Source organism: Diospyros lotus, chromosome 11 (assembly GCF_014633365.1).
Source record: "Diospyros lotus cultivar Yz01 chromosome 11, ASM1463336v1, whole genome shotgun sequence".
In the NCBI taxonomy this organism is placed as follows: Eukaryota; Viridiplantae; Streptophyta; class Magnoliopsida; order Ericales; family Ebenaceae; genus Diospyros; species Diospyros lotus.
In genome coordinates this window covers 1,443,392-1,461,701 of record NC_068348.1, presented here as the reverse complement: position 1 = coordinate 1,461,701, position 18,310 = coordinate 1,443,392, and the positions used below count along the sequence as shown (strand labels likewise).

The 18,310-nt window shown below is 34.1% G+C and overlaps 1 protein-coding gene across 2 annotated transcripts; it reads right to left on the bottom strand.

Moving 5' to 3' along the window:
- Positions 1–8,555: 8,555 nt before the first annotated feature.
- On the bottom strand, positions 8,556–13,045 carry LOC127813705 (uncharacterized). Of its 2 annotated transcripts, none has more exons than XM_052354823.1 (3): positions 12,236–12,522; positions 9,819–11,798; positions 8,556–9,364 (listed from the first exon to the last, which is right to left on the bottom strand). In XM_052354823.1, exons 2-3 carry the CDS (start codon positions 11,781–11,783, stop codon positions 9,035–9,037), a joined length of 2,295 nt encoding a protein of 764 aa, XP_052210783.1. In that variant the 5' UTR covers positions 11,784–11,798; positions 12,236–12,522; the 3' UTR covers positions 8,556–9,034. The 2 variants fall into 2 exon arrangements, with proteins under 2 accessions (XP_052210783.1, XP_052210782.1); XM_052354822.1 differs by lacking the exon at positions 12,236–12,522 and adding an exon at positions 12,568–13,045 and having other exon boundaries at positions 8,557–9,364.
- Positions 13,046–18,310: the final 5,265 nt, after the last annotated feature.

Sequence of the window (18,310 nt, the reverse complement as noted above, 5' to 3'; positions counted from 1 at the left end):
GTGCACCCATTTAGCAAAACCTCTTAAATTAAAGGACAAGAAGTGCACGAGAGTCTCCACTTTGCAAGTATAGAGAAAAAATCGTATTTTGTAGGTAATATTCGAATCCATCACCTTTCAATCACAAAAAAAAAAAAAAATTATTCTTTTATAGTTGAAAAATTACAATTTCTTTTTAAAAGCAAGAGTAGTATTGCTTACAAAAATGTGGATGACATTGATAATCTTATTCTTTTATAATATTTTCATAGTATAGTGGTTAATAATCCTACCTATCACTAGACGACTCGGGTCTAATCCCTAATAATAATATATTTTAAATGGAAATTATTTTTTTTTTCTAAAATAATAATTGTTGTTGATAACAATCTTCTTCTTTTATAATATTTTTATTCAAGTTGTATAGTGGTGAGTATTCTTGGGATGCGCTCCCTTGCGAGCGTCCCTCCACCAAGGCCCTAGTCATGTAAAAAAGAGATAAATCCCAATACACCTGAGCAAGCAACTGTGAGGGAATTCAGACTGGAACTTTTGAGCTTTTCCACCCCCCACGAAAATCGCTTGGGTGCTCCGGGGGCATAGTGGTGAGTATTCTTGTTTGCCACTTAGGCGACCCAGGTTTAATATCTAATAACAATATGTTTTAAATTGAACTCTTTTTTTTTTGTTTTCAAAATAGATATTTTTGTCGATAACAGTCTTCTTCCTCTACAATATATTTATTAAGTTGTATTACAATGGCGAGTATTCTTACTTTATCACTTGGGTAATTGTAATTTGGGTTTATCTTTCCTATCGGTGTATTTTTAATTGAACTTATTCTTTTTATTCCTAAGTAGCAATTTTTGTTCATAACAATCTTCTTTTTATATACTTTATTTAATTTGTTGTAGTATAATGGTGAGTATTTTGCATTGTCACGTAGACACATGTTTGATCTCAGACAACAACATATTTAAACTAAAATTTATCTTTTTTTATTTCTAAAATAATGATTTTAATAAATAAGAATCTTTTTTCTTTTCTACACATTTATTCAAGTCGTCGTCGTATACTGATGAGTATTTTTGCTTGTCATCTAGGTGATTCCGATATTTTTGCCTGTCACGGCGGTTCAATCCCCAGCAACATTGGATTTTTAATTGGACCCATCTTATTTATTTTCAAATAGCAATTTTTGTTAAAACAATCTCCTTTTTTCTTATATACTTTTATTTATGTTATTGTAATATAAGTTCAATCCTCAGCAACGACGTATATGTATTTTAAATTTGAACCCATATTTTCTATTTCCAAGATAACAATTTTTCTTTGTGATAATCTTTTTTTCTTTTAATATATTTTTGTACGAGTCGTCGTAGTATAAAAGTGAGTATTTTTGCCTTTCATGCAAGGGACTTTTTGTCTCCAAAATAACTATTTTTATTCTTTTATATTTTTATTCAAGTCGTTATAATATAGTGGTAAATATTCACGTCTGCAATGACGCATTTTAAATTTAAATTCATCTTTTTTCTTTCTAAAATTATAATTTTTGTTCATAATAATCTTCTTATTCTTTTCTATTTTCATCCAAGTTGTAGTATAGTGGTGAGTATTCCCGCCTGTCACGTGGGTGACTTGGGTTCGATCCCCGGCAATGGCGTTTTTAAAATTTTAACCCATCTTTTTTTTTTTCCTTCATAACAATCTTTTTAGTCCTTTATATTTTCATTTAAGTTGTTGTAGTATAGTGATTAGTACTCTTACATGTCACTCGAGTGACTCGGGTTCAATCCTCGATGACGACATATTTAAAATTTTGACCCATCTTTGTTTTTTTCCCCCCCAAAAAAGTATTTTTTTTGTTTATAACAATCTTCTTGTTCTTTTATAATTTTATTTAAGTTGTTGTAGTATAATAGCGAGAATTCTCACTTATCACACAGGATACTCGAGTTCAATCCTTGACAATGGCGTACTTTAAATTTGAACCTATCTTTTTTGTTTCCAAATAGCAATTTTTCTTCATAAGAATCTTCTTCTTTTTTAGTATTTTTGTTCAATTCATTATGGTATAGTAGCCTATTAAGTCTAAATTATCAATTTTTGAGTATTTCCACTTGGGAAAATTCTATTTGCAACCATAGAATTTGCTATTCGTAACCAGTCTAATTAAGATATTAAATTTTATTATTTGCAGCCACACTTATTACTTTTTGCAACTATTTACATGTCAAATATACCCACCACACACTCAACTCTCAAAAACTACGCCACGTGCATCAAACCCTATTCTTCTTCTCCTTCTCCTTCTTCTTCTATGACAGCACCGTCGACTTTGCTTGCTTCGCCCACTTTGCTTGTATCGTTCAGCTTGTTGGAATCCCCCAAATCGCATGACCAGATAAAAATTTTGCCTTCTAGTTTGATATCATATAGATGCGATAGTGTTGGGACTCATCGGAGTTCCCAGAAGTCGGCCGACGCTTGGTTATCGCCCGAACCTAAGCGTTCGGGGGAACCCGCACCCCCAAATCTCAGTGTTCGGGGGAACCTCCAACCCCCGAACAACGAGTTTCGGGGGGCTGGGGCTCCCCCGAACCCCGCTGTTCGGGGGGCAATTGCCCATTGTAATAATATTAACTTTATTTAATAATATTACCCCATTGTAATAATATTTTATTTTAGTATTTGCTGTTAGATTTTATTTAAATTAACTTTATTTAATTTATAATAAAATGTCATAAATTTTAAATAAATAAAAATAAATATAATTTTATTACAATTTGTATTTAACTCAAAAAAAATTAAAATTAAAGCAACATTAATTCAAGAAAAAATAAATATAATATTAATCCAAATATTTGGGACTCGGAATAATTTATATACATTTGAAATAATTTATATAAAATCATTATATATATGTATATAGTTATAATATATATGTATATAATATATTATATTATATACATATAATAATATAATAGTATAATATAATATAATAGCATAATAATATAATATAATATACAAATAATATATTATATATTATATATTATATACATTTGCATTCTCCCGAAGAGAATGCAAAGTATGTATATTATATATTATTATATAACATATATAATATTATATTAATTATATAATATGTTATATAATTGAGTTCGGAAGAATTGATTTTTCTCGAATCTATGAATTCGGGATGCTTATCGAACCCTGAGATTCGAGGTTCCCTGAACACCACGAACCCTAGGGTTCGGGGCATCCCCTAGCCCCCAAACCCCAAGGTTCGGGGTAGGTTTCAAGGTGTATTTTTTATTTTTTAATTAATCTTATTTTTTTAATTCATCCCTCGTTTATGTATATGTAAATTATGTTATTGAACTAGTGATAGATGTTGTAAATTGTGTTGTTTCTCACCGAAACAGGAATACTAGTTATCTTCTTCGTCAAACTCTATGTAAATAATAGTGGATAATAATCTTCCATCGCTAGTAGTAACTACTGATAGTATTGGTAATTGGTTATGGCGAGGAGAACTGGCTGAGCAATGTTTGGTGTTGAATAATAATGGTTGCATAATGCTAAGTGTTGAATAATAGTGGTTGTGCGATATTTAGTGGGTGAGTAAAGTGGCTATGGTGATCGTGGTCGAAAAAGTGAGTGAACGCACTTGAAGAGTAATGATGGGTGGTTGAGCGTCGAAAATTTAAATGAAGGGCAAATATAAGTTTTCATTTCAGGGTATTTTAGGAATATTAAAAGTAGGTTATGAAAAGCAAAACGTATGGTTACAAATAGAATTTCCCTTCCACTTGTTAGACCCTAAGTTCATAGAGTGTAGGGATGGATTTATAAAGGGTGTGAAATGACAATTTTACCCTTTTCTCTTATCTATCTCCCCTTCCCCTTGCTAACCATTTTGCCTTTTCTTCTCTCCCATTTCTCTCCAGCAAATCTTGCTTTCGCTGACCGTCGTCGTCTCGTTGTGCATCGTCGCGGGTCTCACTACTGCATCACCGCCACCCCTATAACCCACCTATAAAAACTCTATCTGTACAAATAGCATGATGCTTTTGTTCATAGCAATTTTCTTCTTTTTTAATATTTTTGTTCAAATTATTATAGTATAGTGATGAGTATTCTAACTCGCCATGTGAGTGGCTCGGGTTTGATCCCCAACAATGGTATATTTTAAATTTAAACTGATCTTTTTTGTTTTCAAAATAGTAATTTTTTTTCATTACAATTTTTTTTTTTTTTTATCATTTTATATTTTCATTCAAGTCATTGTAGTGTAATGTTGAGTATTCCCGCTTGTCACGTAGCCCAACTATCTTTTATTATTTTATATTTTCATTCAACTATCTTTTTGTTCTTTCATACTCTTATTCAAGTTGTTGTAATGCAGCGGAGAGTATTCCCACCTCTCACATGGGCAACCCAAGTTCAATCCCCAGCAATGGCGCATTCTACGTTTAAGCTGATGTTTTTTGTTTCCATATAACAATTTTCTCCTTTTTTAATATTGTTCAAGTCATTATAGTGGTGAATATTTTCGGGAGGCCTGAGTTCAATACTCAGCAATGGTGTTTTTTCAATTTGAATCCATCTTTTTTGTTTCCAAATAACAGTTTTTGTTCATAACAATATTCTTCTTTTTTAGTATTTTTGTTGGGGTTATACTACAAGGCCAGAGAGCCTTACAGAGAGACATACAGAATATGGTCGAAAAGACCAAAATAACCTCGCCCAAAATACGAAATTTCAATGGATGCCACTGCCAGCCCTCGCCTTTCTCCTCTCTCGCTTCTCCCATGGCTGCCAGCCGCCGACCATTGCGCCTCACCTCACATCGTCGCACCGCTAGCATTGTCGCCTCGTCGCACCGCACCTCGCTGGATGCAAAAACGGGCGGCGAGGCGACGATAGACATGGCCACGGTTCATGAACCGCCGGTTCCGGTTCATGAACCGCCGGTTCCGGTTCAATAAATCTTTGAACCTGAACCGAACCGCCCAAGGGCGGTTTGGGACGGTTCGGTTCCGGTTCCGGTTCGTGCCGGTTCGGTCAACGGTTTGGACCGGTTCGGTCAACGGTTTGAGCCGGTTCGGTCAACGGTTCCGGTTCCGGTTCAAACCGAATTTTTTTAATTTTTTTTAAATATTGTTGTATTCAATTTTGGTCCTTGTTCCGTTGTTCGGTTCGGTTTGGTTTTGATTTTTAATTGTTAAATGTAATTGTAAATATAAATATTCTCAACCATATTTTTAATAAAAAAACACTACTAAAAATTGAAAAAATATAAGTAATAATTTCATTAAAAATAATTAAAACAACTAAACAAGTATGTAATATAAGTAATTAATTTTTACAAATGTGAAAAATAAAAAATAAAAAATAGAATTAGACTTAATTTCATTAAAAAATAATTACAACAAAAATGTAATACAAGTAATTAATTTTTACAAATGTGAAAAAAAATAAAATATGGACTTGGATCCTACGCATCTTCATTGGAGTCGAAAGTCGCCGTTGTTGAACCATCATTAACCCATTCGTCAGATGATGATGAATGGATAAGTTCTTCTTGACGTCGCATGTTAGCTCTTTCCCAATCATCGAGGCAAACTTGAGCTTCCAATGATTCTGGAGCCAATCTTGATCTTCTTTCGTCCAAAATGTTGCCTCCACTACTGAATGTTTGTTCAACGGCTACAGTTGAAGCTGGAACTGCAAGAAGTTGACTTGCAATAATTGCAAGAGTTGGAAATGTCTCTTTGTGCCTTTTCCACCACTCCAAAATTTCAAAATTTAAACCTGTATCATCACCAAACTCAAAAACTGTGGTTAGATAAGTTTCGAGCTCCGAATGTAAGCTCGATCTAGGTTTTTTCCTCCTTTGATCTAAAAATTTATGACCCCATTTCATTGGTTGGGAGGAAGAGGAATGCGGAGCCATGGATGGAAATGATTCTTCACTATTAGGAGCAATAACATATGCTTCATATAATTGATTGCATAAAGTTCTAACCTTAGAAATTATAATATTCACATCAATTTCTTCATTATTTTCTAATCCTAACAACGAATAATAGTTAGACAAACACTCAATTAAACCATCAAATTTACACCTAGGATCAAATACCATAGTAACAAGAAAAATTTCAGGAATAAATTGATAATAACGTAACCATTTTTCTCTCATTTCTAAAACAGTATGACAAATTTCTTCAACATTAATTCCTTCCATTAATACACCGGCCACATTCATTGCTTCTATTAAAAATTGATGTGAAGTTGATTTATAAACACTACTAAGTGTATGAGTAGCATCATTAAAAATTCGTAAAATATTCAAAATTGAACTACAAACATTCCACATAGTTGGAAAAATAGGATATTGTGGAATATAATTTGCTGCAAAAGAACACAATAAATCTTTATATTCAAAAGATTGATTAAGTAATTTAAAAGTTGAGTTCCAACGGGTAGGGACATCTTTTGAAAAACGTTTTGGGGTTTGACCATTGGAGGTGCAAAAATGTGCCCATGCTTTTGCAGTTCGAGGGTGTACCCAAATATAAGAAATAACATTTCTAATTGGATCTAAATAAGAATTAAGTGACTTAATACCATCTTGAACACATAAATTTAAAACATGACATGCACATCTAACATGAAAAAATCTTCCACCAAAATTTGGTTGGCAAATTCTTTTCAATTCATTAATAGAAGCAGTATTAGCCGATGCATTATCAAAAGAAATTGAAAAAATTCTATTAACTAATCTATATTCTTGTAAAATTTGTTGAATTAATCTACAAATATTTTCAGCATTATGACTTTCATCAAAACATCGATACGCAAGAATTCTTTTTTGTAAAACATAATTTTCATCAACCCAATGACAAGTAATACCCATATATGAATGAGTTTGCCAATGATCACTCCAAATATCACTACAAATAGAAACATTAATATTATTGTTTTGAAAATATGTTATCAATTCAATTTTTGAGTTTTTAAACAATTTTAACAAATTCCTTTTCAAAGTATTTCTAGGAATTGATTTAAAACTAGGATTAATAAAGTTTTGACAAAATCGAGTAAAACCTAATTTTTCACCAAAACTAAAAGATAAATGATCAATTGCTACCATTTCAGCTAAACCAGACCTACAATTAGCTTCATTATAATGAAATAATTGAGGAGAGTTTGAAGAGGTAGCAAACCCGGATATTTGTGTTTGATCGCGGCTCAATCCAACCTTGAGCGGGTGCTTTGTTTGCAAATGTCGGGCGAAAGTACCATATCCACCTCCTTGCTTGAATTTGTATACTTGATTACAATAATTACAAGATACATCAAATTTACCATCTCCTTTTGGTGTTTTCTTGAAATGAATATTAAAAATATCAGAAGTAGAAATTTTTCCACCTCCCTTTTGTTGAGTTTCACTCTCTTGTGTTTGAAAATTTTGAGCTTCAAACTCAACATTTTCAACATTTCTACCTTCACTTGCCATTTTTTTGAAAAAAGTATGATAATAAAAAAATATAATAATGATAAAATAATATAGTAACAAGTAATAAATAATTAACAATATAATTGAATAAATTGATAAATAACAAAATGAGAAGATTGAAGAAATTGAAATTAAAATATTAAATGAGAGACAAAATTGAGAGAATAATAGCTTGAGACTTGAGAGAGAGAGAGAGAGAGAGAGAGAGAAAGTGTGAAAAATGAGTGGGGGAGGGAGGGGTATATATAGATAGGAATTATAAAATTTAAAAAAAAAAAAAAAAAATGGGGGGGGGTCCAACGGTCCAAATTGGACCGTTGGGGGGGGGGGGGGGTGCACGGCCGCACGCGCACGGGGGGGGTTGGGGGGGGGAGGGGGGGTGTGCACGGCCGCACGCGCACGTGGGGGGGCGGCCGGTTCCGGTTCTCCGGAACCTTGAACCGGAACCGGACCGAATTTCGCCGGTTCGGTCCGGTTCCGGTTCCGGTTCGGCCGGTTCCGGTTCCGGCCGGTCCGGTTCCGGTTCGAACCGCCGGTCCGGTTCAATTTTGGCCATGTCTAGGCGACGATGCTGGCAATGAGACGGTGCGACGATGTGAGGCAAGGCGCGGCAATCAGCAGCCATGGGAGAAGCGAGAGAGGCGAGGGCTGGGCGCGCGACCATGAGAGAAAGAGAAGAGCAGAAAGGCGAAGGCTGAGCAAGGGCAATTTTGTCTTTTTGTCCCCTTTCGATAACCCCGTCGGTCATCCTCTCTGGCTTTCCAAACTTATCCTTTTTGTTGAGTATTCCCGCCTATCACGCTAGTGGCCCGAGTTCGATCCTCGGCAACAACACATTTCTAATTGAACTTATCTTTTTTATTTCCAAAAAAAGCAGTTTTTGTTCACAAGAGTCTTCTTGTTCTTTTATGCTTTTGATCGGGTTGTTAATGTATAGTGGTGAATATTCTTGCCTATCACATGCGTGAGCCGGGTTTGATTCTTGGCAATGGCTTCAATTCCCGTCAACTGTTGAATGAATTTACCCAATGCACACTCAAAGAATAGCAACTGAAAATTGACAAAGAAAGAACAGGATGAGTAAGCCAGTTTCCATTATTGTAGAGGTACATATATCTTCCTGCCTGTGGAACTTCTCAAGGTGAAACCTCTTCCATGGCAGCAGCATTCCCTCAACAAACGATAAACATTTAACTACAAAAAATCTAAAGCTTCTCTTCTCTACCATCTCTGAACAATTTCATGTTTCCTTCTTCCTCCCCCTCCCTCTATGGACTAACATAAATATATGTATATAGACAGTATTCTATGGTGTCTAAATTTTGCTACCATGGTGAAAGTAAGGATTAAAATGGTGTACCCTTTCGAAGAATTTGACGAGTTCTAGGTTTTAGTTTCCAGCGATCCAGCAAGCCGGTTGAGGCAACAGGTTTTGTCTCAGATGGATGAACTACCACTCCCATCTGGCTGACAACTCAGGTTCGGGATTCTCTGGCGAAAGCAATTACTGCATCGATGGGTAGAATGCTACACGCGACCAATTGGAGAAAAGGGCGGGTTGAGTTTGAAAGATGCTGGCCTTTCTTCCATCTTCTTACTGAGCTTTCTCTTTTCCTCCTCGGTGACAGCCTCGATTAGACTCTTGACTTCCTCCCCGATAAGAACTCTAAGCGAGTCACATTGCAACAGCTGCTTGTCTCTTTCCCAGCCAACGCCAACTGAGGCTTCTGCGCAATGCAAGACAGCAACACAGATGGAGAATGCTTGTAGAGCTGTTAACTGTGCATGGAAGTCGACTGAGTACCGGCCCTCCTCGACTGGTGTCATGGTCAACACTGCCATATCGTCTTTTCCTCCCTGTATACAAGGAAGTAACAGTTCGTCATAGACAGGCCAAAGTTGCTAGAAAGCATACACAACACTATTTGGAATTGAATTGACCATGCTATGCTAATCTTCTCTTAGGTTTTCCCATTTCTTTTGAAAAATGGAGAAGACTCTGCTCCTATTGCAATTGGCAGCCATAGCAAACCTAATGGTAGGCACTGAAAACAACGACAAAAAACCCGCATGCATGCAGTTGCCTGCCGGGCAAATGGAGGGGACCAGGGTTATAGTTTCTCCCGGTGTCCTAGAAGTTTCCCCATTTTCTTTTCCTCTGTGATTTTTCCAGGATGCAAACTCTTGAGTGCAATGGGGCGTTTGTTTTCTTTTTGAATATATCAGTTAACCTGAGTGCTCAATACTATAATGTCTATTGTCCAAACATGTCTAACTGCAATGAACATGTTATCTGCCACGAAAAGCTTACCTGAATGAAAAGTTCCAAAGGCTGCTGATTCTCGACAAGGGAACAATCCTGAGGACTCCGAAGATGGGGATTATGGAAAACATTAAGCGGGCAAGCCATGTCCCAACCGCCACAATCACATCCCCCGCCCAACCTCCACCGATCAAGTAATGGAGAAGGACCACGGCTGTTGGTACTGGGCAAACCATGGTTTCCAGAAGGGACAACTACATTTACCTTTGTGGGACTCGAACAATAGGGGATGCCTTCCTTTCTGTGCTCAGCTACAGAGAGCTCGAGTAAGTTTGGAAGTGGCTGACCACATTTTGCATCTCCACTCTTACATTTCAAGCTTTCCCTGTTTTCAAATGGGACTTGTATGACAATGGCTGCAATTTCAAGGCTTGGATGCAAATTTGTGGATGCCCAAGGGTGCAGAGTAGAAGAGTCAAACTGACCATTGTTAGTGATGTGTCTTGGTTGAGGTTTGGGCTTCAGTTGATTGGGCACATCATCCAACCCGCAACTTCTACCAACTGAGCTTTGATTAGAAACCTTGCTTGGTTTTGCGATATCAGGGGACTGGTCGGGGCTTCCTTGAGAAGAAAAACTTTGTCTCGCATGTGCAACATCATACAACACAAACTCTGTCAACATAGAGTTGTCAAAAGCCCCTGCATCTTTTAGCTCTGTACATAAACAACAGGAAACTTGCATCTGACCCACCATGGAGGACTCCTTTTTCCAATCTTTCATTCCCCATCCACTGGCATTACTCTTCCTTCTATTGTAAAAAGAATGAAAAGTGTATACCCAATTTAAAGCATCATCTGCTTTCCATGCATGGGCCACAAAGACGTCTTCCGGAAACTTCATCGAGAACTCAAAAGAAGGCAGCCCATGCTTTTGTTCCAATTTGAGGGAGCCGTGCAAGTGAGCTGGTGAACATGAAACAGATGAACTGCAGAGAACTTTCTTTTGAAACTCAGAACCAAACTCAGGTTTCCCTGACATGTTTGTGAAATCATTCAACAGAGATTTCCTCAAAACGTTGTTCCTCTTGATTTCTGTCAACCGAACTGGTAGAAACCCACCAGAACCACTCGCAGAACCCAAAGGATTGCGATGAGACTTGGACTTCGTGAATGGATCAAGCATTCTTCTTATGGGACTGAACCGTGCCTTTGGACTGGTGGGTTTGGAGCTATCACTTTCTGGACAAGAAGGTGAATGAGGCAGTGCCAGTTTAACAGACAAGGACTTGGGTAAAGCAACAGCATTCTCTCTCTCCAGAAGGCCATTGCCATCATTGATAGGATCAAGAATTGTTTCACACCTGAAGTCAGGATCCTTGATTTGCTCTCTCGCTACACTTTCAGCACCGTGGTGCTCTCCGCTACTTGGGCTCAGAGGGATTTCTGACAGCCCATCAGATAAGGCACCATTATCCATACCATGGTGGAACTGGAGACCAAGGAATTCCCCAGAACATGGTTTTAAGTTGGCCATGGTAACAGAGGTTTTACTTGAGTCTGAATCTATTGGCCACTTCACTGAGGATTTCTTCCTTTCCATTGGTAAGGAATCCTCATCCGAGCTACATAAGGAGTCAATAATTCCCAAGGAGAAACCAGTGGCATCGCTTCCTGATAATTCAATTTTTCTCCTACTTTCTATAGCTCCACTCTTATTAACCTTCCTTAATTCTCGAGAACTTTGATACACAGAACCCCGATTTGGCACTTCACACCGTTCCAGCCCAGAAGAACGAGATGGAATGTTTTTACAAGATACACTGCGATACCGACAGAAAGTAATCTCTGTAAGGTTCTTTTCTAGTCCAAGAACATCATTTTTACAAGCAGCTTTTCCTCTAACACTTCTCTTCTCAACTTTTGAATGATGCTGAGGGGATGGAAGAACAGTGTTTGGACTCCCGCTGACACGGCAATATTTGTCAAATTCCAACTCCATGGCCAGTCTCATCAACAGATATGCAATCTACAGGAAATATAAGAAGGTAAAATGCAGATCAGTGCCTAGACATTCCATAAAATGACCTCCTAAATAAAACTCCTCTGTGGTAGTTATTGGTTTCATAAAATCCGAAAATAAAGCTTTTAGATTTGGGATTTTTTATACAATAATCACGAAATCCATAGAGATGGAAGTAAAATAAAGTTCAGAAATATCATCTCCTGCTGCCATATGGCAATGCAAAACACATTTACTAACCTATAAACAATAAAATGTGTGCTAAATGGTAAGTACATTTCAGTGCCAATTTGCCACCTACCCAAAATCCACAGGCAACATTGCCTTCAATTCTAGAGACAAAGCAAATAAAAGTTGAGAAATGACACAGAAAACAAGATCTCAGATAACAGCCCCCAAATGAGTGAGTGACAAAATAAATGTGCATCAACAAAAGGCCTTACCCATTTGCCCACAAGCAAATTGGGGACTTCCAGTCCAAAACCCAACTCTCCTTAACCCTCCACACATGAAGCAACAGTCCAAAGATCTTATATGTAGAGAACACAACATCCCCATTAATGTGATTAGAGCTCGAGATAAAAAATAACCTCAAAAGTTATTCTTGGTACAATGAAATAAACCCTAAAACCAACAAGCAACCCTAGGTATACACAGGAACCCAAATATGGGTATCACATTGATAAGGAAATAAAATCATTAAAAACAGCATCTTTACACACACTTGCAGTCCAAGCCAAAGAATGCACAAAAATGCTTGTGAAAATGGACATACCCCAGCAGATCTCTCTCAGAGAAGCAAGCCCAAAGAGAAACCCAACAAACAGTTAGTAGAGCCAATCATATCTCCCAATTCCTTGAGCTCAAAGTCTTCATCTGAAAGTGCCCCTCTTGCAGATACATTCTATTGAAGAACAGTCAGCTAAGACCAACGAACGGGACTTCCAGTCATTAAAGAATCAAAAAAAGTAGATGGGCAAAAGGAGCAGAACGATCACTCAAGAACCGGCAGCAGTAAAGCATAATAAACACAAAAAGAGAGTTGGGAACAGATGAGAGAGAGAGGGGGGCATGCCTTAGAGAGGAAGAAAAATGAGGACATAACAGTGAGAGAGAGAGAGAGAGAGAGAGAGAGGGAGGGAGGGTTGAGAGACAAAGAGCTGCCAAGCCCACTGTTCATGTCCACTTAAAAAGCCATCTTCCTTCGGCCATCATACGCTTCTATGGTACTCGTGTTGTCGTGCCCTCTCTCTCTCTCTCTCTCTCTCTCTGTAGCTTTACTTTTTCACCCGCTGGACCAGAGAGAGCTTTGGAAGGTCTTGAGATGAATGCTAAAAAGACCAATATACCCTTGAGCAAAACCCTTGTTCATGTCCAAATCTAGGGCCATTTTGGGTACTCTGGGCATGCCAATTATTAAATAAAGAATCACTGTAACCACTGATTAACTTATTTTATTGGGAATTGCATGTCTTGCTTTCTGTTGTTTTTGCTACAAAATATCATTGATTAAGTTTTGGTAAGCCATTATAGGCCAAGCCCAGATCCTAACAATTACTAATTTAATCCACATTAAATGGCCGGGAAATTCTATTCGCAACCAAATGTTCTACTCTTCGCAACTTATTTTTAATATTTCTAAATATTTGAGATGAAAATTCATATTTATCATTTATTTAAATATTTGATGCTTAATTATCTATTATTACTCTTCAAGTGTATGCACTTACTTTCTCGACCATCGTCACCACACTCACTTTACTCACCCACAACTGGATATCGTGCAACAATTATTATTCAATATCGAGTATTACAAAATTACTATTATTCAACACCAAACATTACTCAGCTCAATTCTTCTCACCATATCTAATTACCAGTTACTATCAGCAATTACTATCACTGATATAAGATTATTATCTGCAAATATTTACGCAGAGTTTGATGAAAAAGATAACGAGTATTCCTATTTCAACGATAAACAACACAATTTAAAACATCTATCACTAGTTCAATCACATAATTTACACATACACGATAGATGAATTAAAAAAATTAAAATTAATTAAAAAATAAAAAATACCCATTCATTGCCTTGAAGGGGTATTTTTTATTTAAAACATCGGGGGCTAAGGAAGGCCCCGAACCCCGAGGTTCGGGGCTTGGGGGATCCCTCGAAGCTCGGGATTCGGGGGATGCCCCGAACCCCGAGGTTTGGGGCTTGGGGGACACCCCAAATCTCAGCATTCTGGGTGTTTAAGAAACCTTGAATCTCAGTATTCTATAAGCACCTCGAATTCATAAATTCGGGAAAAAATATTTTTTTCAAATCCATGAATTCGGGAAAATACAATTCTCCTGAATCCATGAGTTCGGGAGACTATTATAACATATAATAGTATGTTATATAATAGTATAACATATAATTGAATTCGGACTATTATATGTATATAACATATTAATATTATATAATATGTTATATTATATATAATTGAAGTATAACGTTATATTATATTATAACAAATAATTGAATTCCATTCTCCCGAATGGATACTACTATATATATATATATATTTAATATTATATACTATTATATGTATACTATTATATACATATATATTATAATTATATACATATATATAATGGTTTTATATATAAATTATTCCAAATGTATATAAATTATTTCGAATCATCGTGTCCCGAATTTTTTGATTAATATTATATTTATTTTTTCTTGAATTAATGTTGCTTTAATTTTATTTTTTTAAGTTAAATGTAAATCGTAATAAAATTATATTTATTTTTATTTCTTCAAAATTTATATTAAATTTATGAAATTTTGTCATAAATTACATAAAGTTAAATTAAATAAAATCTAACAACAAATACTAAAATAAAATATTATTGCAAATAACTTAATTCACGTTCAAAAGTTATAATTATAATAATATAGCAAATAACAACAAATAATTCTAGTGGTCTAGAGAAGAAAAAGAAGAAGAAGAAGAAGAGAGTTTGATGCCCGTGGGGTGTCTTTTTTGAGAAATAGTGTTTGAATGGTATGTTTAGAATAGAAATGGTTGCAGAAAATAATAAATGTGTTTGTAAATAGTAAAATTTAATATTTTACTTATACTGGTTGTGAAAAGTAAAAAGTATGATTGCAAATAGAATTTTTCTAAATGGCCTTCAAATTACAATATGCCCCATACTCAAATTACATAAACACCCCTCTCCATTTGAAGATGTATGGGAAGAATTTTCAATGTAATTTCTAATCCATGTTGTTTATGATGATTTGTTTTTTAATATTTTAATCTCTTGTGTGATTTTACTTTTGATATATTTTTTTAAATAAAAATTTCATTAAAAACAACCAAAAAAAATCTATACCTTTTAAGTCGGGATATATCTCGAGCCCACAACAAAAGATCACATAAGATAATTTAGATAACTAATAAAAATATACAATCATCCCACATTAAGAGACAAATATGTACAATTATCAAAAAAAAATTTCATCAGCATCACCTTCTGAAACCATGCAAGAAAAATAACTTTTCAAATCATCACGTTGACTTTGATCGTCCAAAATTAATAGTTGTGTAGCCAACCCAAATAATAAGTTAGGTACCATTTATTAAAATGAGTAGATAAGATTGTATCAAGATAAGATTTAGAAACATTTCAATCTTTTCTATCAGACTATTTATTAAATGTTTTGAAATACATTAAGAGAGATACGAGTGATAAATTTATTTAAAAAATTTCAAATCAATTCAATCACAAGAATCTAAAATATCTATAAAAACTACCCAAATCACTAGAATCCAATAAGTATCTACGTGGGTATGTTATGATTGGACAATAAGGCTCGTTGTTGGGTCTTTATGGATTGCCCATCTAACCCAACCCCCTCCCATAAATGGGTGTTTATGGAATTGCATTATTGTGGACAAAATTGCTTGCGACAGTGAAATTACTGTGCAAAATTGGTGCATCAATTCAATCTTATGTTATGTAAAGAGGCCCCCCCCCCACCATTAGTGGTCACCTCAAATAATAGTAAAAGCCTGTGGTTGGAAAAATTACACCTAAAGTCTAAAATGGTGTTATGTTTGGATATGTACAATTGTTTTCGGTATGCTAAAAAATAAATGGAGAGGCCCCACTTAATGTAATAATTGCTATTTAAACGTAAAAGTTACGTAAATGTAAAGATAGATGTTGTTTTTGTAAGTTATTAATTAGAGTACTTGAAATTTATGCAATACATATTTTTTGGGATGACTTAAAAGAATATTTATGGCCCGACACAAGAATTATTTTGATGGCCCTTTAATAATATAAAAAAAATTAAAATTATTTAAAATTTATTTTTTCATCTAAATGACAACTCACTATTCATTATCTAATATTAAATAATAATCTATAAACTTGAGAAGTTAGAGACCTCATCGTCTAAATAGAATAATAAAATAAATAGAGTATGATCTCAAATGAAATACTATCATGAAATTCAAAGAATATGAGCACTCATTTTTTGGGGCCGCACTCAAAGAATAATAACAACAAGACTCTTCTAAAATGGCCCTTACGGGGATAACTTAGTAGTTGAAACTGTACATGCATTGGTCCCAAAGAGTCCTGAATTTAGCAACTATATAGCTGGTCGTATTCGAATCTCGTCGTCGAATTCCGTGATTTAACGCCCCTTACAAAAATCTTAGAGTTAAATTGCGAGGACCCCAGAACGAAAGATTTCACCTTTTGATCCTAAAATCTTTTCTCTAAGTGTATAGACAAAACACTTTTGTTAATGAGGCTTGCCAACCACCTACAAGGGATGTATTGTGGCCAAACCCTGCAACATAGCCAGTGCAACAATTAGGTTGCTCAAAGACTTTGGTTAACCAAATATATTAATAAGATTTAAACTCACATCTTCTAAATAGTAATTTACTTTTAAAACTTTGGCTAAAAAAATTAAAATTTAACGAATTATTATCAAACATCACATTTTATATGTTTCTTTTGTACGTATGTAACACAAATTATTTCTCTAATATTATAAAACTTTATTAATATAATATTTCTTAAAATACCCTTTATATATAAGTATTGAACGTTACCTAATAAAATCTTTTATTTCTTTATACGGTCATAATTCGAATCACTCCTCTAAAGTATATTAAATTTGTATTGGAAAAAAGAACAAAAAAAAGAGAGGGAAAAGGGGTAGAATTGGGATTTGTGAAAGGGAGGGCATAATAGTAAAATGAGGGAGGGCGCATGTGATTCGTTTGGGCGGGAGGAAGCAAATCTGAGGCGGGCGGTCATACATCAGGCTCACGGAACCTGCGATCCAAACGCGACACATTTGCCACACGTAACGTAAATATCCATCCTACCTTTAAATATTATTTTTCTTAAATCTTTATTAAAACAAGTAAAGTAAGATTGTATTAAAATATATTTAAAATACTTTTTAAATTAAAATATAAAATAATTAAAATAAAATTAAAAAATATTTTAAAATTTGTATTAAACTGTTTGTTAAATTTTTTAAAATGTGTTAAAGGACATATTAGTCATTTTTTCTTATCTGTAAAGATCAAGATAAATTTATCTAAAATGAGAAAGAGATAAATTAATCTGAAAAAATACAGATAAAAAATCACGTAATTTATTTTTTAGTGTCGCAAAATAAATTTAATAAATACAATAAAAAATATTTTTATTTAAAGTATATTTCGTATCCCACTTTTTTTAATTTATATTTTAAGTAACAAATACTATATTAATAAATTGATTGTATACTTAGTTTAAATTTCTTAAGTTAATTTTTAAATTTTTTTCAAAATAATCACAATATTTCTATTATTATTAACAAGGCTAAATAAATTTATTACACTCTTTTCAATGTAAGGATTCAGCCCCAGCATTCCATAAACTTTATTTAAATTTGAGATATTTTGATTATTTAAAATATAACATAATTATAACCTCTCTTACTTCTTATCTCAACTAAAGAGATATTTTGTATTACTTATTGTATTGAAATAATCTAAAATATTATAATTATTATTTTTTTAACTTTTTATTTATATTAATGTCAGATTCTTTTATTATCAAATTATTATAAAAAATTTTAACATGTAAATATAAATTTAATATAATAAATATAGAACCAATATGGGTATTGAAGTTAAATAAAACACCTTCATAGTATGGTATAAAACAAAAATAAAGAAATAAAAAAATAAATTTATATTTTTATGCTATATTTTATATTTTTTTATATAATTTTTTAAATTTTTTTATTATTTCGAATACATCTCTAATATATATTTTTAAATTAATTTAATTCTTATATTTTATTATTTTTTCGTATGATAATTTAAATTTTTTATTATTTTAATTATATCTTTAAACTTATATTTTTGAGTGAATTTAACTTTTATACTTTGACACGAATAAAATGTAACGTTTACTTTGTTATCTCATTTTATTTTTTT